The sequence below is a fragment of the Sciurus carolinensis genome, chromosome 6, assembly GCF_902686445.1.
Source record: "Sciurus carolinensis chromosome 6, mSciCar1.2, whole genome shotgun sequence".
Classification (NCBI taxonomy): domain Eukaryota; kingdom Metazoa; phylum Chordata; class Mammalia; order Rodentia; family Sciuridae; genus Sciurus; species Sciurus carolinensis.
Genome location: NC_062218.1, coordinates 31,887,217 through 31,911,492, shown reverse-complemented (window position 1 = coordinate 31,911,492; position 24,276 = coordinate 31,887,217). Strand labels below are relative to the sequence as shown.

The window sequence follows — 24,276 nt, the reverse complement described above, 5'->3', positions numbered from 1 at the left end:
GATGATTAGAAGGATTTGAAAAGCACTGAGAAAATCAAAAGCACTGTGTTGCTCCTGGAAATAAGAACTAAAAGTGACTTTTTAAAATAAATGGTGTTTAATTCTTCATCTAAAAGGTTGCTGCTCTCTGACCACTATAGTCGTCGAATCACACAAGCATATAGTCTGATGAATGAACTATTATCAGAATCGGTTCAGCTACCAGTAACTGTACAGAAACCATCACCTAACAAACCCAGCACTGCTTGGCATTCTGGACACCAGTGGTGCCCTTCTCCAAGGAGGTAAGACACAGTTCAGCATATCATTTGGCAAAACAACATTGGGCCTACTGAGAAAAAAATGTAGCACTTTTGTGCCCAAGTGCAGTGTATTTGCATCTACCCTACTAGAATTATGAAAATAAAGAACAAAATAGCTCCTTAATTATGAGGTCTTTATAAACTTATAGAATCACCAAAAGAAAAAGGCAAAAGTGGTATTCAGTTTCTAACTAACCTGTAACAAAGTTAAATACTTCAGTGTTCCTGAAGTATGACTTTTGGTATCTGTCCAGTCCTGTTTTATTCTCTTTACTTTCTGTTAAGATTGCTTCTCTAATTTGCCTCCTAACTGCTCTCTCCCTGTTCCTTTACTTGTCATCTTCATTCTGGCAGGAACAGCCAGCTCCCATCAGCTTGCTACTTCTCCTGCTGCCTTCTCTGTCCTTCCAAGTTATGCTTATCTGATTGTAGTTACTGTTGTATAGTTCACCTTAATCACGGAAAACAGACCTGGATATGAGTCTTGTAGTAGAAATTAATTGAAAGTGTTAATGTACCCAAGTGTAAAATTTCTTGTATATGGCTAACAAACATGCAAAGTTATATCTATTGGTAATCCATGTGGTGGGCATGAATTGGCAGCACCATGTTGTTAAAAATTACCACCTTTAGTGAGTGAGAGTGCAGGGGCCACAGGCTCCCAGGAGGGACACACGCATTGATCACTGGAGAGACTGACACACAAGCATGCCATGCCACCACCCTCTGCCCCACCCAGTGGCACTCACATCCTCCATGCATCACCTCGTCTATGTGGCACAAACTTCCCTACAGAGGGCAACACTCTGTCTCAGGGAACCTGAGCCTGCACCTTCTCTGCTGCCAGTTGCAAAACCTGCTGAAATGGACTGCAGATTGAATAAGTTTGGGAAGCGTGATGAGAAACGGACTGGGAATATTCAGCTTTGAAGAGACCTCAGGTAGAAACCAAGGTGGATGTGGCCTATGAGAACTTCTTAGAGTTTACGACTCTAAGTGCTGCAGAGCTCCCATGGTCCTCAGTGGTAAGGTCCTCCTTGAAGGACCTCCCAGCCAGTTTCTGGGGGCTGTACCAGCAGGGGTCTTCCCTGGCCACCCTGCACCTCTTTGTGCATCCCACTCCTAAGCAGGAGAAGATGCCTCTCGAGCCCATCTTTAGGACCATCCTGATCAAGAAAACTGACAGATCTCCGAAGACTGATCTTTACCACAAAGGTTACATCTTGGAATTAGATTGCTTTTCTTCCTTAGACCACCTGACAGACCAAAAAATCATCCTGAAGTTCATTAAGAAGGTCCAGGAGGCTACAAGTTAGGGCCTGAAGTTTGTTGGCATTTTCCTCAGTACTACTCCCCTGTGAACTAAGCAGACAGCAGCCCTCTCCCACCCACTGCCAACACCACAGAAGCCAGAGCTGTGAAAAAGGCACATGGGGACCACGCATGACTGGAGGATGAGAACCCCAGGGGCTACAGATGTGTGCACTGCTCCCACAGGGATGGACGGCAGCCAAGAACCCAGCCCAGGTCACACAGGGGAGCCGCCTTTCACTGAGGAACCCAGCTTATACTCTGGAGAGGTGGAGAGTCCCCCACAGAGGCTGAGCCCAACAGTGAATCCAGATGGTGACCCATTGGACGCACACACAGGGCTACCCTAGGAAAATGGAGATCTTTGCCCTTTTCAACAAACTGAAGAACCATTAGAAGTGCCGGCAATACTATCCTGTCAGTATTCCTCCCAGGGTCTCCAAGAATGGTCAGATGGTGAGCAGTTTGAATACCAACTGGTTGGAGCATGAGTGACCACTTTCGGAAAGGAGGCGTGCTGGTGAATGCAGTCTTCTCCTTGGAATGACGAATGCTTCCTTAGGCTGCTTGACAGATGGAGTATTCATCTTTGAAGCTGTTTCCACAGAAGATAACAAAACCATTCAGGGCTGTGATGCTATTGTCGTTGAACAATGGATGGTCCTGGAAGGTGTGGAGATTCAAACTGACTACATGCCCCTGCTGAACTCATCGGCAGCCTATGGCTGGCAGCTCACCTGTGTGCTGCGGACTCCCATTGTCAACACTGTCAATACTACAGGGAAGGGAGCATATCACCAAGCGGACTGTCTTTCTTCAGAGACCACGTCTACCTCAGAAAATCAAGGAAAAGGAATCAGAGTTTCAGTGGTGATTCTCCTGTGAAAACATGCACAGCAGGCAGATGAGGAAATCCAAAGGTAAACTCAGTGCCAGAGACAAATGACTAATAGGAAAAAATGAGAAGCATCTAGAAGACCAGTTCTCCAAGAATGGAGGTGTAAGAAACTGTGCTGGGTAGGCAACAGGATGAGACCTTCGAGGAGATAAAGGTCCCTGTGCAAGAGGTCAGGGAAGAAGAGATGGCCCCTGCCAGCCACCTGGGTCAGAGGACTGTGGAGTGTGAGGCTGTGCAGAATGGTCCTGCCAGCTTCAGCAGGGCCCCAATGGCCCTCCAGCACTCCAGTCCTGGAGAGGATGCTGGGAATAGGGGTGTGGAGGAAGTTATTGGAAAGCCTGCTCTAGCAGAAAACTGAGTCTCGGGCAGTTGGTCCTGAAGCTAGATGAGCTGGCAAACCTAAGGCATCTTGCCAGCATCTGGTTTGCCCTGGTGTTGTGTGTTACCCTTTGACTTGGCTTGACCTCTCCTTGTGAGCTCACCTGGACCCTCTGAGGACCAGTCTCTTGACAGTATTGGTTTCTGCACATCTGATTGGAAGGCAACATAATGACCTTGTGTTAGAATCTAGGTCAAGTTACTTCCTTTAGACCTCAGGAGTGGGAAGCCCTGCCCTGGCTCTACCACTCCTCTTGAGGGGAAGGTCAGGACCATCCAGTGTCTATACCACCCCCACAGGACCACCAGGGTGCATTTGGGTCAAATCCATGGACATCCCTAACTCCAAACCAAGGCTGTTGTTCCCTTCCCACCCTGCCAGGGCAGTGTCCATCCCCTGCTGCTTTGGCAGCAGCTATCTGGTGACCACCCCAGGAACTCTATGGCCCTTCTTTTCCAGCTAGACCTGGCTACTTTGGCAAAGAAAGTGACAGCATTGGGGAGGGGAGGTGTCCAGCCCCCTTACTTTTCTCAGAACAGTCCTAAATAGTGGAAATTTGGAAATGAAGAGGTAATTCTTTGTGTACCTACTCTCGCAGAATGTTTAAAAGTGTTCTATGTTAGTATTAATACCAAAAAAAAAAAAATGCCAAAAAGAAAAATAATTTGTATTCACATCCTATGAATACATGTTTCTTCTGTCAGTTCAGGGCATCCAGGCTGGTTGGATGCCCTCACTATGTGCTATTTTAATCAGTGTATCATCAGCCAAGTTGTTACCCATGGGTGCTGTGTTTATATTGTTCAGAAAGCATTGTTAAGACTTTAAGTAGATGCATCTGGCAAACCTTAGAGAGAGAATGCCAACTGTCTTGACTGAAACAACTACCTGTCTCTTCTCTTTCTTGTTCAGTTACTTATAGCAATAAATCGTCTGAATTTTAAAAAAAGAATCACCACCTTTGACAAAATACATTAGCATTATAAACATTAATAAGAGCCTACAGGAAATGCTACCAACACAGACCCAAACATAATCAGATCACTTGCATCTGTATTTTGGAGTTTACTTAAAATGCCAAAGGGTCCCCCTTATGTCTTTTAGAATAAAGTGGGGGATTAAATACTAAGTAAGTAACTGGCAAATATATGGAGAATTTATAATGGGTAGAGCAATAGCTAAAGATTTCTTTGGAAAAAAATGAATAAGGTTTGAGGTATGACATACACCAAATAATATCTTGAGAGTCATGCATTAAATGTAACACTAAGATACAGAAAATGGAGTGTCAGGTGAATGTTTTAGTCTGGGCTGTAATTTGGGCTTTTTGAGATATTAAAGTTTATCACTTATCTGAGATATTGGAGATATAGTAATTGTGTAATTTTTATTTTAGAGAGAATCACCATGGGCACAATTTTCCAATAAATCTACCTGGAAAAGTCAGATGTATTTCAAAATCAAGCCATACCCATAAGGGGAAAACACTTGGGCAGCCTCAAGAGTCACGTTGGCCATGTGGTAAGACTTAAAGCTTTTTTATTTTGTGTAATTTGAATCTATTTTTCCTTCTAGTCTCCACAACTGTGTTTTCATTAGTAAAAGCTATAAATCTTAGTAACAGAGAATTCTGATATCAACAGAATGCAAGGGAGAGATAGACTTAGCTATACCAGGATTTTGCTCTATTGCTTTGAAATAAGGAGGCCCTAGGAATCTTTTTTAACTTGTGGCCTTTTCATAATATAATTTGAGTGGTCAGTGGATTAGATGTAGTTTATTCAGGAGTCTCTTTCTTTAGTATTTCTGACTAAAGTAGACATTTATACAAGCTTTGGTAGATTATAGAATGTCCATGTCTTAGGAGAAGAATGTTAAGCTCAGATTGAAATAATATATTTTTACCCTTTGAACATCCTTTCCCATATTTGAAGATATACTTGTTATTCATTGCTAGCCTTTCTTTAGTTAATTTTACCATATTTGAATTAGGTTTTGATTCCTAAAGTAAAACATACTTATTTGTAGAATTATTACATATTAAAAGTATATGCTAATAGTTAGTATATGGTACAAATATATACAAATAAAAATGTTTAATAACTGACTTAGATTCCAGGTTCTTTTTATGCTCTGTGACACAGGTACTATTATGTTCCCATTTTAAAGATGAAAAAAACCAAGACAGAGGAAGCTTAAATAATTGCCTAAGATCAGATAGCTAGAAGGTAGTAGAGCCAGCATTTAATCCCAAACTGGGTCTAGGGTTTATACATTTAGAAACTACACCTCAGTATGCTTGCCTCAATTCAGAAAAGTGAAATACCACAAATTCTATTCTCTTGATAAAAGTCGTCATAGTTAGATTAACTCTTACTTTTTGGTGGGGTGATACTTGGGATTGAACCCAGGGGTGCTTTACCACGGAGTTACATCCCCAGCCCTTTTTAGTTTTTATTTTGAGACAGGGTATCACTAAGTTGCTGAGGCTGGCGTCATATTTGTGATCCTCCTGCCTTAGCCTCTTGAGTGACTGGAATTACAAATGCATGCCACTGTGCCTGGTATCTCTTACTTTTGATTGAATTATAGTAAGAAAATACTGTTCCTTTTAAACTAAACTTTCAAGATAGCAAATACTGTCCCTCAGTTTTTTAAATTTTATTTCATATCAGGGAAGATATTTAAAAATTCTTAGAATGAAACAATAGTGATACAACATATCACAACCTCTGGATACTATGAAGGCAGTTCTAAGAAATCAGTTTACAAATATGAGTGCCTACATAGGAAAATCAGAAAGATCACAAGTAACCTAATGGTGCATCTCGAGGTCCTTGAAAAAGAACAAACCACTTCCAAAAATAGTAGAAAGAAGGAAATAATTAAGATCAAAGTCAAAATCGGTGAAATTAAGAATAAAAAAAACAAAGCATCAATGAAATGAAGAGTTGATTATTTAAGGAGATAGACAAGATTGATAAGCCTTTAGCCAACATACCCAAAAGAAAAAGAGAAGACCCAAATTAATAAAATTAAAGATGAAAAAGGAGAAATCACCAGACATCACACAAATCCAATGGATCATTAGGGACTACTTTGAAAATTTATACTCCAATAAATTGGAAAACCTAGAAGAGATGGATACATTTCTACACATGAGAACTGCCAAAATTGAATCAAGAGAATATAGAAAATCTAAACCAACCGGAACTAGCAATGAGATAGAAACAATAATAAAAGAAGCCTTTCAACAAAGAAAAACCCAGGACCAGGTGGATTCCCAGCTGAATTCTACCAGACCTTTAAATAAAAACTAACACCAGTGCTTCTCAAATTACTCCATGAAATAGGGATAGAACAGTTCCAAATTCATTCTATGAAACTGGTGTCAAACTCATACCCAAACCAGATAAGGACACATCAAGGAAAGGAAACTACAGACTGATATCCCTGATGAACATAGATGCAAAAATCTTAATAAAATATTAAATCATATTCAACAACATACTAAGATTGCACATCACAACCAATTTGGTTCCCTTCCAGGAATGCAGGCATGGTTTAACATGAACAAATAAAAAAATGTAATTCATCACAAAATAGAATTAAGAACAAAAATCACTTAGCCATCTCAATAGATGCAGAGAAAGCCTTTGACAAAATTCAGCATGCATTCATGATAAAAACACTGAAGAAAATAGAGATAGAAGGAATCTACCTCCATATCATCAAGGTTATATACAACAAATCCAAAGCCAACATCATAATGAATGGGGAAAAACTGACAGCATTTCCTTTAAAATTCAGAACGAGATAAAGATGTGGATGTCCACTCTCACCAGTCATTCAAAATAGTAGTAGACATTCTAGCCAGAGCAATAGGCAAGAGAAGGAAATAAGGTATAGAAATAGGAAAGGAAGAAGTCAAATTATCACTATTTGTAGATGATATGATCTTATATTTAGAAGTTCCAAAAAGCCCCAATATACAGATTCAATACAATCCCCATCAAAATACCAATGACATTCTTCACAGAACTTCAAAAATCAATCCTAAAATTCATTTAGAACAATAAAAGACCCAGAATAACCAAAACAATCTGGAACAAGAAGGGTGATGCTGGAGGCATCAGAATACCTGACTTAAAATTATACTAAAGAGCTATAGTAACAAAATCAGCATGGTACTAGGATAAAAACAGATACCTAGACCAGTGGAACAGAATAGAAGACTAAGAGACAAACCTGCAAAGATGTAGTCATCTAAATCTTGACAAAGGTGCCAGAAATATTTACTGGAGAAAAACAGCCTTCTAAACAAAGAGTGCTGGGAAAACTGGTTATCCATATATGTGAACATAAGATTGAGACTAAACCCTATATCTTACCCTGCACAAAAGTCAACTGAAAATGGATCAAAGACCTAAGAATTAAACTAGAAACTATATTTCCTTGAAGGAACATAAGGTGAACACTCCCAACACATAGGAACAGGCAATGACTTTCTCAATAGGATTCCTAAGGCTCAGGAAATAATGCCAAGAGTTAATACATGGGGTGGTATGAAATTTAAAAGCTTCTGCACAGCAAAGGAAAGAATTAGGAATGTGAAGAGAGAACCTACAGAATGGGAGAAAATCTTTGTTAGCTATTCTTTTGACACAGGATTAATATCCACAATATGTAAAGAACTCAAAGAAGTTAACACACACACACACACCCCAATTAATAAATGAGTAAATGAATGAAATAGTCAATTCTTAAGGAACACAAATGGCCAACAAATGTATGAAAAAATGTTCTTAGCATTTAGGGAAATGCAGATCAAAACTACACTGAGATTTCATTTCACTCCAGTTACAGTGGCGGCCATCAAGCATACAAATAACAATAAATGCTGGAGACTGTGTGGAGAAAAAGGAACATTTTTTACGCTGTTGGTGGTATCATAAATTAGTTCAGCCACTATGAAAATTAGTATGGAGGTTCCTTAAAAGATTAGGATGGAACCACCATATGAGCCACCTATCTAGTTCTTCAGTATTTAACCTGAAGAATTAAATTCAGCATACTATAGTGATATGTGCATTCCCATGTTTATAGCAGCACAGTTCACAGTAACCGAACTATGTAACCATCCTAGGTGTCTGTCAGTGGATGAACGGATAAAGAAAATGTGATATTTACACACAGTGGAGTTTCATTCAGCCATGAAGAAAAATGTAATTATGACATTGCTGGAAAATGAATGGAATTTGAGAATATTATGTTAAGTGAAATAAGCCAAATGCAGAAAGTCAATGGTCATAATTTTTTTCTCATATGTGGAAACTAGAGAGAAAAAAGCAAAAGGGAGGTAGTGGTAGAGGAGCTCCCATGCAAATTGAAGGGAAATCAGTAAAGGAAAAGGATAAGGGGAAGGGAGGAGGAAAGAAAAGGGGAAACACTGGGGAATGATATTATCCAAATTATATTGTTATATTGTGTCCATAGATGAATATGTAACAACAAAAACCACTATTATATACAATTATAATAATGCACCAATAAAAAATGTGGAAAAAATCATCTCACACATGATATATTCATCAAAATTAAACAAGTACCCAAAATTTGCAAGGTTTTATAGCCCTGCCCTATGGTTTCTTTTTTTTTTAAAGCAAATTATAATTATTTATAGTATTTGAATTCATTTTGACAAAATACTACCTTGCAAAGAATTTGATTTCAATCCCCATTTCCTATCTTCCTTTCCTCCTCCCTCCCCATTTTCTCTCCTCTCTTCTATTAATCTTCCTTTAATTCCTTTATATATTTATTTTTGATTGGTATTTTCTACATATATATACAGGTGAAATTCTTTTTGGTACATTCATATGTGTATGTAACAAGCAGTTGTTTATTTCATTTCATATTTCTAAGAACCCTTTCCCTTCTTTCCTCCCTCCTTGTTCTCCTTATATTCTACTGATCTAATATCTTTATGATATCCAATCTCCTCCCCTGCCACCTTCTTTCCCTTATTTTGCTTTACTTCTACATATCAGAAAACATTCAGCTCTTGTGGCTTATTTTCATTTAGCATGATTTTCTTCATTTCCATCCATTTACCAACAAATGTCATTATTCCATTTCATTCTTCTTTATGGCAGAGTAAAACTCCATTGTGTATATATACCACAATTTCTTGCTCCATTCATTCTGTTGATGGGCATCTGGATTGATTCCATAATTTGACTATTGTGAATTGTGCTGCTTTAAACCTTTAATGTACTGATTTTAGTTATTTTGGATAAATACTGAAGTGGGGGAAAGCTGGGTCATGTGGTGATTCCATTCCTAGTTTTTTGAGGAATCTCCACACTGCTTTCAATAGTGGGTTAAGTCCCACCAGCAATGTATGAAGGTACCTTTTCCTCACATTCTCTCCAGCATTTATTATTTGTGTTCTTGATAATTGCCATTCTGATTGGGGTGAGATGAAATCTTCATGTAATTTTTATTTGCATTTCTCTGATTGTTTGAGATGTTGAACATTTTTTCATGTATTCATTGGCCATTTGTATTTCCTTTTTTGAGAAATTTCTATTATAGTTCTTTGGCCCATTTTTTAATTGGGCTCTTTGGTTTTTGTTTTTTGTTTTTTTGCATTAATTTTTTTGAGTTCATTATATATTCTGTATATTAATCCCCTGATAGAAGAGTAACTGGAAAAGATTTTTTTTCTCATTCTGTAGGCTCTCTCTCTTCACTCTCTTAATCATTTCCTTTGATATGCAGAAGTTTTTTAGTTGGATGGCATCCCAGTTATTGATTCTTGGTTTTATTTCTTAAGCTTTAGGGGTTTTGTTGAGGAAGTCATTGCCTGTACCTGTATGATGGAATGTGGACCTATGTTTCTTCTAGCATTTGCATGGTTTCTGATCTAATTCCCAAATCTTTGATCCGTTTTGATCTGATGTTTGTGAGAGTGAGAGATAAGGATATAATTTCATTCTTCTACATGTAGATATCCAGTTTCCCAGTACCATTTGTTAAACAGGTTGTCTTTTCTTCAACATACATGTTTGGCACCTTTATCAAGAATCAGATGTCTGTAAGTATTTGGGTCTGTCACAGTGTCTTCTGTTCTGTTCTGTTGTTCTCATGTCTGTTGTGATGCCAGGACATACTCTTTCAGTTACTAAAGCTCTGTAGTGTAATTTGAGATCAGATATTGTGATGCCTCCTGCATGACATTTTTTTGTTCAGAACTGCTCTGGCTATTCTAGGTCTCTTATTCCAAATGACTTTTCCAGTACTGCAAAGGATGTCAGTGGTATTTTGTTGGGGATTACATTGAATATGTATATTGCTTTTGGTAGTATGGTTATTTTTGACAATATTCTTTCTATCTAAGAACATGGGAAGTCTTTCCATCTTCTAAGGTTTTTTTTCGATTTCTCTCTTGAGTTTCTATAGTTTTCATTACTATGGTTTCTTGATATTTGGTGGAAGTCTTGGAATACATGGAAATATGTCTTCCTCTCATATCTACCCAGTCGATCTCTTCATTATCTCCTTGTACTCTTGACTGTAGCTGTGGCCTCAACTGACTTTTGGTCCATCTCACCTGCTCTTTCAGAATTATGCCAGGTGAGGTGATCTTCCTGGCCTCAGACCATCTTCCAAGTGTTCCCCTCTGTCTCCTTAACCTCCTTTCCTCATATAATCTGTGCTCATTTTCCAGCCACCTGCCATACTTTTGAACTCCCATTGCTGATTTGAAATTCTCCCTTATATTTTCAGTGTCTCACTTCTGTGTCTTAAAAACATTTTTACTGTTATTTACTTCTTCCAGTCTGATATATGTTTAAATTCTGCATTGTCATTTCTGAACTAAGGTTCATATTTAATTTGCATGGTTGCTGTGATTATTATTGGTAAATGGTGGCTAAAATAGTTGTTTTTCTGTCTCTGAATCCTTAATAACATGTTTACACTCTTCTGGAAGAGGTACAATAAGTCTTATGCTATAGTTTCTTATAAAATGTTGTGAATCATGCTAGACTAAATTCTTTGAGTGTAGCAACATTCTATTCATCATCTTTAATACTACCTCTTACCTGGAACAAATGAAATACTTGTATTATTGGCTAAATGAAAAATGTCTTTAGCTTTTTTTTTTGCCTAAAAATACCCATATGTAAATAAATTATGTTCAAGGATATTAATAAATGGATATAATAGCATTTATACCATGTCAACAGTACTACCATGTGCCTAGCTATTATCCTTGCTTAACTGTCATTTTAACAGAGTTCTAGGTTTTAGAATCACCAACACCTAGGTTCATATCCAGCTCTGCTGCCTATTTCATGTCCTCAGATCTGCTATTTTAAACCTACCTCATTTAGCCGGGCGTCATGGCACATACCTATAGTCTCAGCAACTTGAGAGGTTGAGGCAGGAGGATCACAAGTTTGAGGCCATGCTCATCAACTTGACAAAGGAACTTAGTGAGAACCTGTCTCCAAATAAAAAGTGAAAATTGCTGAGGATGTGACCGAGTGGTAAAGCACCCCTGGGTTCAATCTGTAGTAACATCAAAAAAAAATTTTTAAACCTTTCTCATCTACCTGTAATCCCAGTGGCTCAGGAGGCTAAGTCAGAAGGATCTCAAGTTCAAAGCCAGCCTCAACAAAAGCAAGATGCTAAGCACCTTGGTGACCCTATCTCTAAATAAAATATAAAATAGAGCTAGGGATATGGCTCAATGGCCCAGTGTCCCTGAGTTCAATCCCCAGTAACTGCCCCCCACAAAAAAACTTACCTCATTTGATGCCATGGTGTATGCCTGTAGTTCTAGCTGTGCGGGAGACTGGGGCAGGTGGCTCACTTGAATTCATGAATTCAAGGCCAACCCATCTATGAATGAATGAATGAAAGAAACTTACTTTGGAGAGTCATTGAGGATTATAAGTAAAACTTTTGGCAAATGGTTACTATTAATCTTTGAGTTTAAGAAACCTTAATCATTCTCTTGGTAAATTTTAACTTGACAATTTATCTAAGTGTTTACTGTTAATAGGCTGTTGTGCTCCTGGCTTTTGCAGTTGCTTGAGATGTTATCAAAACACATGTTGCCATTTGAAAAAAGACCACAGTTGTACTCTAGGATATGAAGTCCCAAAGTATAGTTTTCCCTCTTCCTTTATCTTACTTTTGTTTTGCTTTCTTGGTTTAAATCAACCACCATTAATTGGGCACCTACTATGAGCAGGGCTTGTTGAAAAGAATCAGAACCGATCAGGTTTCTATCCTTAAAAAACTTAAGGGTATGATATGTGAAAAATCATATGTGCCTATGGAAGGTACAAAAGTGTGTCTGATTTTATAGGGACTGCCACTTTCACCATAGAGAAAAGAGCTGGTGGAGCCAAAGAGGCAGTAAGAAAAGCTGTACAGTCTCCAGTAACCTTCCCAAAAGGCAAGGAATAAAGAATAGAATGTTCTTAAATTTAATAGTAAGTTTTAAATGATCATAAATCAGTCTTAGAAATTTCAAATGTAGATTTCAGATTGAAGGGTGTAGCTAGGTGATGATGTGTTTCAGAGATAGGGCTTTGGAAAGTTCACTTGTATGAAATCCTAATTCACTGCTTACTTGGTAATTGTGGGCAAAGTTGTAATTCCATTTATGTAAGTCTCAGTTTTCTCACCTACAAAATACAGACTCTAATAGAATGTACATAACAACTATGGTAGGTAGGCAGGGCAACCGTTGTCCCCATCCCACAACTGAGAATGCTGAGGCATAGAGAAGGTGAGGGATGTTCAGATCTCCTTAGGACAGTTAAAGGGTGCTTACTCTGTGCCAGTTTGTCAACACCTTATGTACATTTTCTCACTTAATACTCACACTAATCTCATGAGGTCTGCAGTTATCCCCATTTAAAGAAAAGAACTAAATTTGGTAGGGATAATGGTAAAGAGAAAACAGAAGTTTATGTGTATCATAAATGAGAAATCAGGAAGTCACAGTTTCATCTGGTGGTTCTATCTTTCTGCGATACCTCCTTTCATTGCAGATCTTCCAGTTTACTACATTTCTCTTCAACTACGTCCACTCTGCTGATCAACTCATCCTTCAAGTTTTTAATGTCAATGGCTATATTTTCTAAATGTTCTGTTTGGTTCTTTTTCCATTATTTCCACATGAATGCATTAAAACCTAAACTTTTTAGTTATTAGGATCAATTTGAATCCTAGTAGCATAATTTCCTATGCTTTTAATTTTATAATCCCAGACTAGATTTTTTTTCTTTCAAAGTCTCTCATTTTAATCTTTTATAGAATATTTTTTGGTTTCCAATGCTCAGTAATGTTTTTCACTATTTTCTAAGCCAATATCTAGCAATGTTTAGTACATCAGATAAAATGCCCCCAAATGTTGTCCTTAAAAGCAGTTGAAATTATACATAAATGTGTGTGTGTGTGTTACTAGGGATTGAATCCAGGGGTACTCTACCAGTGAGCTCCATCTTCAGCCTTTCTTATTTTTTTAAATTTTGAGACAGGGTCTCATTAAGTTGCCAAGACTGGCTTCAAACTTGTGATCCTGCTGCCTCAGCCTCCCAAGTAGCTGGGATTACAGGAGTATGCGACTGTGCTCTGCTTGTATTGTATTTTTTATGAAAGCTTCAGAGATACAAGTGTGTTATGATCTAGCATGAAGTATTTGATTCATTGTCCATTGTAGCCTACCTCTGAGAGAGAACAATTGAGTATAATTCTAGGTTTCTGGCTTGAGTGCTCACTCGACTGTGGCCCACTAATTGACAGAAGTAGGGCCAAAGAAACAAGATTTTTTGTTTGTTTGTGCTTTGCAGTGCTGGGGATTGGACTCAGGACCTGTGTGTCTGAGGCAAGTGTTTGACTACGCTACATCCCCAGCCATGTTTATTTTGAGACAGGATCTCCCTAAGTTGTCTTGGCTGGCTTTGAATTTGCAATACTACTGCTTGGTGTTCTAAATAGCTGGGATTCCAGGTGTGTACCACTACACCAACTAGAGAATAAGGTTTTGTTTTTAGGGCTGGAAGAGGTAGTAGATTTAGGTGTGTCATTCAGTTTTAGCTTTCTCAGGCATTGTTTGGCAATTTGTTCAAAGAAAGTATCATTTCCCAGTCTCCTTCAGAGAAAGAAGGCATTTGCTGGCCTGATTTCTACAGTGGGGTTTCTTCACCTTAGAAAGCTTTCACTGACACACATAGACTGAAAATGAAAGAATGGAAGAAGACACTGTGCAAATGGTAACAAAAGAGAGCAAGGGTGGACGATATGTAGATCAAATAAAATAGACTTTAAGTCAGAAACTGTCACAAGAGACAAAGGTCTTTACTTAATGATAAAGGATGCAACTTATCAAGGGAACATAACAGTTATAAATGTATATGCATATAACATTGGAGAACCCAAATACATAAAGTCAACACTAATGGATATCGGGAGAAATAGCACTTTAGATAAAATGGACCGAATACATATAGAACATTCCATCCAACAGCAGCAGAAATACACATGCTTCTCTAGTGCACTTAGAACAGAGATAGATGTTCTGCAGGCCACAAAACAATTCTTGACAAATTAAAATCATATTTTGTTTTGTTTTGTTTTTTGTTGGGGGCAGTGTGAGGATTTGAACATGCTGAGCAAGTGCCCTTCCACTGAGACATCACCAACCTATAGCAAGGTTTATTTTTTACCACAATAGAATGAAACTAAATATCAAAAATAGGAAGAATTTTGGAAAATTCACAAAAATGTAGAAATTAACATGCTCCTGAATAACGATAGATCAAAGAAGAAATTTTTTTTAAATTAAGAGTATTTTCAAACAAAAATGGAAACACAGCATACCAAAATCTATAGGATGCAGCAAAAGCAGTTCTAATGGGAAATTTTATTGTACTAAATGCCTACATTAAAAAATATGAAAGATCCCAATTAATATTATACCTTAGGGAGCTAAAAAAAAGAGAAATAAACCCAAGTTAGCAGAAGGAAGGAAATAATAAAGATCAGAATAGAAATAGAGAATAAAAAAAAATAGGAAAAAATAAGAGGTGGTTTTTTGAAAAAATAGACTTGACTTACTTATAGCTAGACTAAGAAAAGTCTTAAATATATAAGATTAGAAATTAAACTGGAAACATGACACCTCAAATAAAAGGAATCAAAGGACTGTTATGAATAATTATATAGTAATAAATTTGGTAACAGAGAAAAATGGATAAATTTCTAGAAAAATGCAACCTATCAACATTAAGTCAGGAAGAAATAGGAAGCCCGAAATGACCAGTAACAAGCGAAAAGGTAGAAGTAGTATTAAAAACCTCCCAGGGGCTGGGGATATAGTTCAGTTGGTAGAGTGCTTGCCTTGCAAGCACGAGGCCCTGGGTTCAATCCCCAGCACCAAAAAAAAAAAAAAAAAAAAAAAAAACCTCCCAACACAGGAAAATTCAGGACCAGATGGCATTACATTTGAAGTCTGTCAAACTTGCAAAGAAGAATTAATATTAATTCTTGTTAAACTCTTTCTTTCTACCACTGTGAAAATAACAGAGATACTCAACTTACAAGAAGGAAAAGTTCATTTTGACTTACAGTTCGGAGAGTCCAGTTCACAGTTACTTGGCCCCATTGCCTTTGGGCCTGTCTTAAGGCAGTAAATCATTGCAGAAACACATGATGGGGAAGCTGAATACCTGGTGGCAGCTAGGAGTCAAAGAGAAGAAGGGACCCAGGGTTCCAGCATCTCCATCAGGGGCATGCTTCCAATAACCAAACCTCCTTGCTTTCTTCCTTTAGGCCCTATTACCTAAAGATGCCACCACCCTCCTAGAGTGGGGAGCAAGCCTATAATACATGGACCTTTGGGGGACAGTAAAGATCCAAACTGTATCATTTTCACCCCTGGCCCCCAAAGGCTCATGTCCATCTCACAGTGCAAAATACACTCACTTGATCTTCCAAGAGTCCCCACATTCTGAATAGCTCCAACATTTTTCAGAAGTCCAAGTTCAAACCACATGTGATGGTACATACCTATAATTCTAGCACTTGGGGGAGCTGAGGTGGGGGGATTGTTTGAGCTCAGGAGTTTGAGACAAGCCTGGCTAACATAGCAGGACCCTATCTCAAACAAACAAAAACTAAATTAAAATGCATTTTAAAAGTCCAAGTTCATAGTTTCCTGAGAATTAAGGCAAACTGAGCTGAGAGTCCCTATTAAAAATAAAAAGCAAGTTATATATATATCCAAAATATAGTGGCATGGGCAAACATTTTCATTTTTGATGAGAGAATAGTAAAATAGTAAGGAAGATTCAGAGCAAAGCAAAACTGAAACCAGTCAAGGCAGACATTAAGTCTTAAAGCTCCATGTCTGGCATAATGTAAGCTGCAAAAGGCTTGGGCAGATGACGTGAGGATTACTGGTTGCAGCCCACTTTTTCGTACTTGCTCTACTCCCTGCTTGCAGCTTCCCTTGGGAGGCATTTCACATTCCTGGCAATTCTTAACTTCCTGGGGTCCCATTGCAGCTTTGGCTTCACGTTAACAGCCTCACTATTCATCACTTTGTCAGAATCTACTTGCAGGGACTCAACCTGCCACATACTGTCATCAATTTTGAGACAGGGTTTCACTAAGTTGTCAAGTTGACCTCAAACTTGCAATCCTCCTGCCTCAACTTCCTGAGTTAATTGGGCATGAGCCACTGCACTGGCTTTGAAGTGAGTTTACACTTTTGAGCCTGTGATGTTATGATATGCAGTGTGATGCATGGGGTCTGATAGGAGAGGTCTTGCCAATTCCTGAGAAGCCCAGGAGGCATCTTCCCTATTGTCCTGGTGCAAAGTGGTCTTGGTTCCTTTGAGCTTTGCTAATCTCCATGTCCTCCTTGGGTGCAACTGTGAACATGTCGCTTTTCTCACCAAGTTGCAAATATTTCATCTCTTTGTTGTTTACTTCCAGTTCTCACCTTAAATCTGGCTGAAAGTAGCCAGCAAAAACCATGGTGTTGCCTAAAGGTTTTGCTGCCCTGAAAATTCCTCTGCCATCAGCCTCCCTTAAGTTCAACCTCACACAAGATCTTAGGACATGGACAAAAGGCATCAAAATTCCTTGTGATGTAACATGGTGGCCCCTAGTCCAGTTTCCAGAAGTCCTCATATCCATCTGAAACCTTGTGAGTCTGAACTTCACTGTACACATTCCCCTTAGCATTCTGGTCTTCTGAGCTCCCAGCAGAATCACCCATCAAGCTCTGTTTACAGCACTCTAGGCATTCTCTGACCTGCTTCTCCAAAGTTTACCACACTGTTCCCACGACCCAGTTCCAAAGGCACCTACGTCATCAGTTATAGTCCAGCAGTGGCCCTACTTTTCAGTACCAATATTCCATGTTAGTCAGCTTTCTGTCATTATGACAAAATACGTATAAAGAGAAAAGGTCTCTTTTGGCTCATGGTTTCAGAGGTCTCCGTCCATGATTGCTTGGCCCCTCTGCCTGAGGCAGCATACTGTATCACAGTGGGAGCTATGGCAGAGGAAGCTGCTCACCTCAGGAAGGGGCCAGGGTCACAGTACCACCTCCAGAGTATGTGCTATCAACTTCCTTCCTCCAGGCCCTGCTCTTACAGGTATCATGGGGGGGTGGGGGACCAGGCCTTCAACACCTGGGCTTTAGGGGGACATTCAAGATCCAAACTATAGCACACCCTTATCTTACGCTGTCCATAAAACTAACTCAAAATGGATCAAAGACTTAAGTAGAAAAGCTAAAACCATAAAATTCACAGGAGAAAATGGGAAAGTTGACATTGGCCTTGAATATTGAACCAAAAAAATAAACTCCCAAACAGAAATAAATAAATGGTACTACAACCACCTGAAAAACCTCCACACAACAAAATGAAAAGGCAACCCACGGTTTTGGATTTACAAACGGTTTACAAACAAACCGTATATCAGGGGATTAATATCCAGGATTTCTAAAGAACTCGTATAGGGGCTGGGGTTGTAGCTCAGCGGTAGAGCGCTTGCTTAGCACATGTGAGGCACTGGGTTTGATCCTCAGCACCACATTAAAAAAAAAATAAAATAAGGGTATTATGTCCATCTACAACTAAAAATATATTTAAAAAAAATAACTCATACAACTCAATAGTAAGAAAACATAATCAGATTTTTTTTTGAACAATACTTGAAATTGAACCCAGCTGCTCATGCATGCTAGGCAAGTGCTCTACCACTAAGCTATAGCCTCAGTCCTGAAAACATAATCTGAAGAAATGGACAAAGGACTTGATTATACATTTCTCCAAAGATGATATAAAAATGGCTAACAGGGACATGAAAAGGGGCTCAATATCACTAATTATCAAAGAAATGCAAATTAAAACCACTGAGTCAGGCACAGTAGTGCACATTTGTAATCCCAGCAGTTTGGGCAGCTGAGGCAGGAGGATCCCAAGTTTGAGGCCAATCTGGGCAATTTAGCAAGACCCTGCCTTAAAATTAAGAAATAAAAATTTAAACGGTTTGAGAAGTAGCTCAGAGTTAGAGCACCTCTAGGTTCAGTCCCCAGTATGACAAAAGAATTCACATACGAATATTTTAAAATGTTTACAAGTATGTGAAACTAATACTTCTAATAGTTAAAAAGGGGGGGCATATTGTACATAGTCCTTTTTTAGGGTGTTTCTGCTTTGCCTTAAGATAATTTTGAACTCAGTGAAGTTTAGAGTGGAAAAGTCCTTCCTTTTTTTATCAGTCTTTCAATGGCAAACAAGCATCAGGGGACTTCAAATTGGATCAAAGCTAGGAGTTTTTAGAATTCTTACAACTTACCCTAAGTCTTTGGAGCCCTTGTATGCTGTAGGTAGAAATGTAGGTTGGTGAAATCATTATAGAAATCCGTATAGAATTTCCTAAAGAAATTAAAAATAGAACTATCTTACTACCAAGTATTAAATCAGCACCTCATAAAGATTTCTATACTCCCAATGTTCACTGCAGCATTATTCACAATAGCCAAGATACAGAAACAGTCTAGGTGTTCATCAATAGATGATATATCTGTCCTTATCCATGGTAGATACATTCCAAGACCCTCAATGAATGCATGGAATTGCAGATAGAACCAAACCTTTTATATACTGTTTTTTTCACTACTTACATACATACGAAGAAGTTTAGGCACTTCTTATTTACTGTGACTGTAAACTTTGCAGTTTGTGGTGTGACAGCTAAACCAGCAAATATTTCTTTTTCCTTTCTCACAATTTCACCGAAGATTCATTTTTACTATATGTATTAGCAACCTCAGCATATGGGGTTTTTTAAATTTCCTTTTTGCATCAAGCACTTGACCATTTTACTTGGCATATCCAAATTGCCAGTATCACTGTTGCTGCACTTGAGGATCATTATTAAGAGTTTCATTGAACACAAGCACTGCAATACTATAACAGGAAGGCTGCTGAGTAACTGATGCATGGTTAGCAGGTACACACTGAGTAGGGATGGTTCATGTCCCAGGCAGGATGGAACAGGACTGCACAAGATTTCATCTTGCTATGCAGAAGAGTACACAATTTAAAACTTAGGAATTATTTCTGGAGTTTTCCATTTAATATTTTCAGACCATAGTTGACTAAGGGTAGCGGAAACTGTAGAATGCAAAACTGCAGATGCGGAGGGATTACCATATGTACACATGATGGAATATTAATCAGCTTTAAAAGAGGAAGAGATCCTGCCATTTTCCACATGGGTGGATCTGGAGGACATACTAAGTGAAATAAGCCAGACACAGAAAAAAAACTGTTGCTTGTTCTCACTTATATGTGAACTCTAAAAGAAAAGGGAAGGTGCCAAACATATATAGATAATAAAGTAGTCGTTTCTGAGGAGGGATAGGAAACGGGGCGGTGTAGGTCAAAGGGTACAAAGCAGCAGATACGCAGGATCAACGATCCAGTATGCAACATGAGGACTGTAGTTAATAATAGTGCATTTCTTTTAGGATTTTTGCTGAATGAATAGATTGTAGCCATTCTTTCCATAAGAGGTCATAGGGAAGAATTGGCAAATGTGTGACAAGATAGATATGTTAATTTGTTCCACCATAGTAACCATTTACATATACACACTGTACATATAATATATACATACACATCTATATAGACATGCATATAGACATAAGTGTGTGTGTGTATATATATATATATATATATACCTTAAATATACATAATACAATTTGGTGTAAAAATAAATAAAGCTTTTACTATTCACACTGGGGCAGTAGTGCCCTACCTTGAAAACGTTACATGCTCAGTTTCACAACATTTTTTCTCATATTGTATTTTCATCTCAAGATTTGCTATCCCGAATAAATCCTAGAGAAACCCATTGTGGTCTGAAGAGAAGGAAATTACAGAGCCATCCATGGGTAAAGCAAGGTGAGAGAAAGCCAATGTTACTCTCAAGGTCTATAGAGACTCCACAGGTAAAAGTTTATTCTGAATGTAAGAATATTAACCTTAATTTCAGAATGTTAACCTTAACTTCAGCAGACTTGGCAATGGCTTAATTTTTGTTATTCTTTCTAGATGGCAATAATTATTTTTATTCAATAAAATAAGAGTATAGAGGTCTAGATAGCAAATCAATAGTAGCAGAGATGGAGAAGAGATGGGTGTTTACAACCTGTGCTAATCTGGTTGTCTCTTGAGTACTTGAAGGAACAATTCCAGCACCCTACCTTCACCGTTGGTTTCTTCTCTCTTTTTTTTTTTTTTTAAACTACAGTGTTTGTTCACATATGCATTCCCATTGTCTGCCCATAGATTTTTTTCTTTCAGAGTTTTTCAAATTTGTTCCTTAATGATATTTATTGAAATACTTAACTTGGAACTTTCAGTGGCATCCCAAAATAGACTCTAGCAGAAAAAAGTCAAACCTCTTCAACTAGATCACAAGCTCTCACATTGGAAAGTAAAGTGGCAACCACAGGTGCTTCCAAGTGTGTTAACTTAGTTTCTCTTTCAGACTCAGGGGACTAGCCCCCCCCCCAAAAAACCCTAGGCCCTCTTAAATTTCCACCCCCTCTCTTCCTTCCCTTCCCTAGGAAGAGGCTTTTGGAAAGTTGCTGCCTTAGGAACACAAATAAGTAGACCTGTTCATTTCTCACAGATATGAAAATTATCCTTAAAGGCCTCTCTCAGTAGTATGCTGCTTCACACTAAGGAATAGAAAGGTAATGCATTAACTCAGGTTCTGGGGTAGGTCATCTTCCACATCTTAGGCAAATGACATAACCTCTCTAAGCTTCACTTTCCTCATTTTCAACATGGAGACAATAACACTTTCCCCAAGGATTGTCATGAAGAACATTCACTCAGCACCCATCCAGTGAGCTTCTACTTCATGAGGCACTTCAGTCCTGGAGTGCACAGTGACACAGAAGGGAGAGGGTGGCTGTTTAGATGGGGCTGGCGTTAGCTGGAGTTGCTAAAGATCTCTTTCAGAAAGTGATGTTAAACTACAGATCTTGCATGATGATAAAGGAGATAGATGGTATATAGATAAAGCAAAACAATTACAGACGAAGAGAACAGCAAATTCAGTGCCACCAAACAGAAACAAAGTTGGCATGACAGAGAAGATCGTGTGGAAAAGTGGCCAGAGGTATGGTTGTGGAGAGAGGTTAAATACTACAGGCTAAAAGAAGGAGTTTGGATTTTATCCTAGATTCGTGAGGCTCCACTAGAGAAAATTAAGCATGTAGGTAATATATTTTATGTTTCAGAACATGCAGGAGAAGAAGAACAGAACTAGACAAGGAGAGAAAGATTGTGTAGATTAGGGTTAAAACAATAAAAATGGGGGAAATTCATTAGATTCAGGATATATTTTGAAAATAGACTCAATTAAGATGTACTGAATAGAGTAGATATGGGGTATTTAAGAAAGGATGAGGGACAATGGGACTTTAACCTGGGCATTTCCTGGGATGGGGAATTTTAGGGGTAAAATAGGTTTTGGTTTGGACATGTTAAGATTCAGTTATTTATCGCCCATCTAAGTGAAGATGTCAGGAAAGCAGTTTTAAGCTCTATGAGGCTGGAGGTTGAGGTTTTAGAGAATTTTCAGTATGTAGATATTTAAAGCCAGGGAATTCAGAAGAGGTCAGCTGGGCAGAGTATAGATGTGTAAGAGGAAGCAAAGACCAAGCCTGGGGCTCTTTGGAACTTGAAGGGACTAAATGTAGAGTGCTTACCCACACTAAATGACAGGTTGTGTGCTATCATTGTTTCTGTGGGCTTATTTCTTGGAGGTATCTTGGCTGCACACAGTTTGTAGAGCCATAAAAGGCCATATGGGCCCCAAATTCATTATTCTCATCTCTTTTTCTTCCTCTTCAGGGAGCCACATGGCTGCCTCTGGGCAGCCTAGGTTCACTCCCCATCTTAATCCATGTCTTGGGTGTCTCTGTAGGAGGCCACCTGAGTGAGGGTAGAAGGTGCTGCCAGGGCCTGATGCCATGGGCTAAGCTGCCCTAAGCACTGTGATGAAAGTTTCAGCAAATAGTTGACAAATGTGGTAAGGAGGAGAGAACAATGTGTTGTCACCATGCTTACCCTGGGGCTTGTGCCCAAAGGCAGACTGAGCACAGACATCTAGAGTACATTGCAACTGGGAAGCTGCCACAGGAGTCCAAGAGGCAAGAAAGCCCGGCGGTCCATTCACCCAGCCTGTATTCTGAGTTCTTCCCAGTTCTGTCTGTGATCTCCTCACTAGACGATAATACCTTTATACTTCAAATGAAAAGAGGTGGCCAGAATTTCTATCTTACATAGTGACAGGACAGGAATTGTTGGAACTCTACAGTGAAACAACTCCAGACCATGTGATCCAAATGTTAGGTAAAACTTATCTGCCTTGGCTTTGACAGTAAAGTCACAATAAAATAATAATTGAATTGGTGAATCAATCAGTTCCAGTGTATGTTTTGTCCTTCTCTCTTAAAAGGCTTTGGTGCTCCATGTCATAGTCCACAGCCTACAAAAAAACATGGGTGTGCTGGGCTCGCATCTCAGACAAAGCAAGTGCGTATAGAGTACGAGAGAGAGACCATGATGAGCCCCTGGACGCTGTCTCCTGAAATCCACCGAATTCTTCATGAGAGTCATGGTTCCCTTCTGCAGGTGAGCACCGTTTCAGTCCTGAGTTTGTCTAATGACTGCTGTGTTCCTCCATGGTTTATTATTGCTGTTATTGTTGTTTGCTTTCTGTAAGATGTGGAAATACTGGATGATTATTTAAGTCAGTTTGAAATAATCATTCAAAACATCCACCTGTGGTTTAGTATTCCATTGTTTATCTTTCAGAATTCTGGTGCTTGTATTTTCTTTTTCATTAAAAAACAACAAATAACTATCAAAACCCATTCTGCCCACTGTTCAGGTCTTGTGCCAGGGCAAGTGTCAGATGACGCCCAGCTGGCTGTCAGTTGGATGTGCTGGGCAGCCACAGCCCTGACTCCCTTCACCTTTCTCCCAGCCTTTTGATAGACGGGGCAGCTCTGCTACCACAGCTGACTGTCTTCTCAATTCCACAGGACCTGTCACACACTGAAGAGGAAGAACCTGGGCCTCGTCTAGAGATGGCCGGCATGGACAGCATGTCTGAGAGCACTGGCAGCATCCTCAGCAAACTCGACTGGAATGCCATTGAAGATATGGTGGCCAGTGTGGAGGACAAGAGCCTGTCTGTCCGCTGGGCGATGGACCTGTAAAATCTGGATGTCATCCTGTGTCCAAGCACCAGCAAGCACCTCATGAAAGTACCTCTGAAAGATTTGAGGGTTTAGGAGAGAAACATGAAGGAAGCAAAGTGAATTTACCACCTACAGCCATATTATTTCCTGGATTAGTCATTTCAAGAGGGAAAATAAACATTTCTCAATAATTTTGTCTTTATAAGGGGAAAGGTTATTTATAATAGATGTACTATGTCTTTGCATTTGGCATATCTTTAGGCATAATTTAAAAACAGATAAGTACCTTTCAAGCCATGTTTGCCTAATAAACTACTTTAAGTAAAAAGAATATATCTTGCCTCCTATTTTACTGTATTCTGTGTTCAGAGAATGACCTATGGTGAACTTAATAGGAAAAGAATTCATTGAGAAGAAAGAATTTTGTCTCACCTGAAAAACTCAATAATGAATACTATTTTAGAGCATATCCTTTCCAGGCAAGGCGGCACATGCCTGTAACTCCAGCCACTGAGGAGGCCGAGTCAGAAGAGCACAAGTTCAAGGGCAGCCT

At 38.8% G+C, this 24,276-nt stretch overlaps 1 protein-coding gene and 1 pseudogene across 17 annotated transcripts in view; both read left to right on the top strand.

Moving 5' to 3' along the window:
- Nucleotides 1–24,046, top strand: part of Cplane1 (ciliogenesis and planar polarity effector complex subunit 1) — a 140,942-nt gene extending 116,896 nt beyond the window's left edge. For 11 of the 17 annotated variants that reach the window (XM_047555850.1, XM_047555853.1, XM_047555852.1 and 8 more), the window contains 6 exons: nt 117–284; nt 4,287–4,411; nt 12,273–12,362; nt 20,320–20,403; nt 22,976–23,151; nt 23,565–24,046. In XM_047555850.1, the coding sequence (XP_047411806.1) occupies nt 117–284; nt 4,287–4,411; nt 12,273–12,362; nt 20,320–20,403; nt 22,976–23,151; nt 23,565–23,741 (820 nt within the window). In that variant the 3' untranslated portion in view covers nt 23,742–24,046. Of the gene's footprint in view, nt 1–116; nt 285–4,286; nt 4,412–12,272; nt 12,363–16,912; nt 18,008–20,319; nt 20,404–22,975; nt 23,152–23,564 lie in introns of those variants that run through there. The other 6 variants (XM_047555857.1, XM_047555863.1, XM_047555860.1 and 3 more) reach the window with 4 other exon arrangements.
- Nucleotides 1,116–2,869, top strand: LOC124986886 (raftlin-like; annotated as a pseudogene).
- Nucleotides 24,047–24,276: the final 230 nt, after the last annotated feature.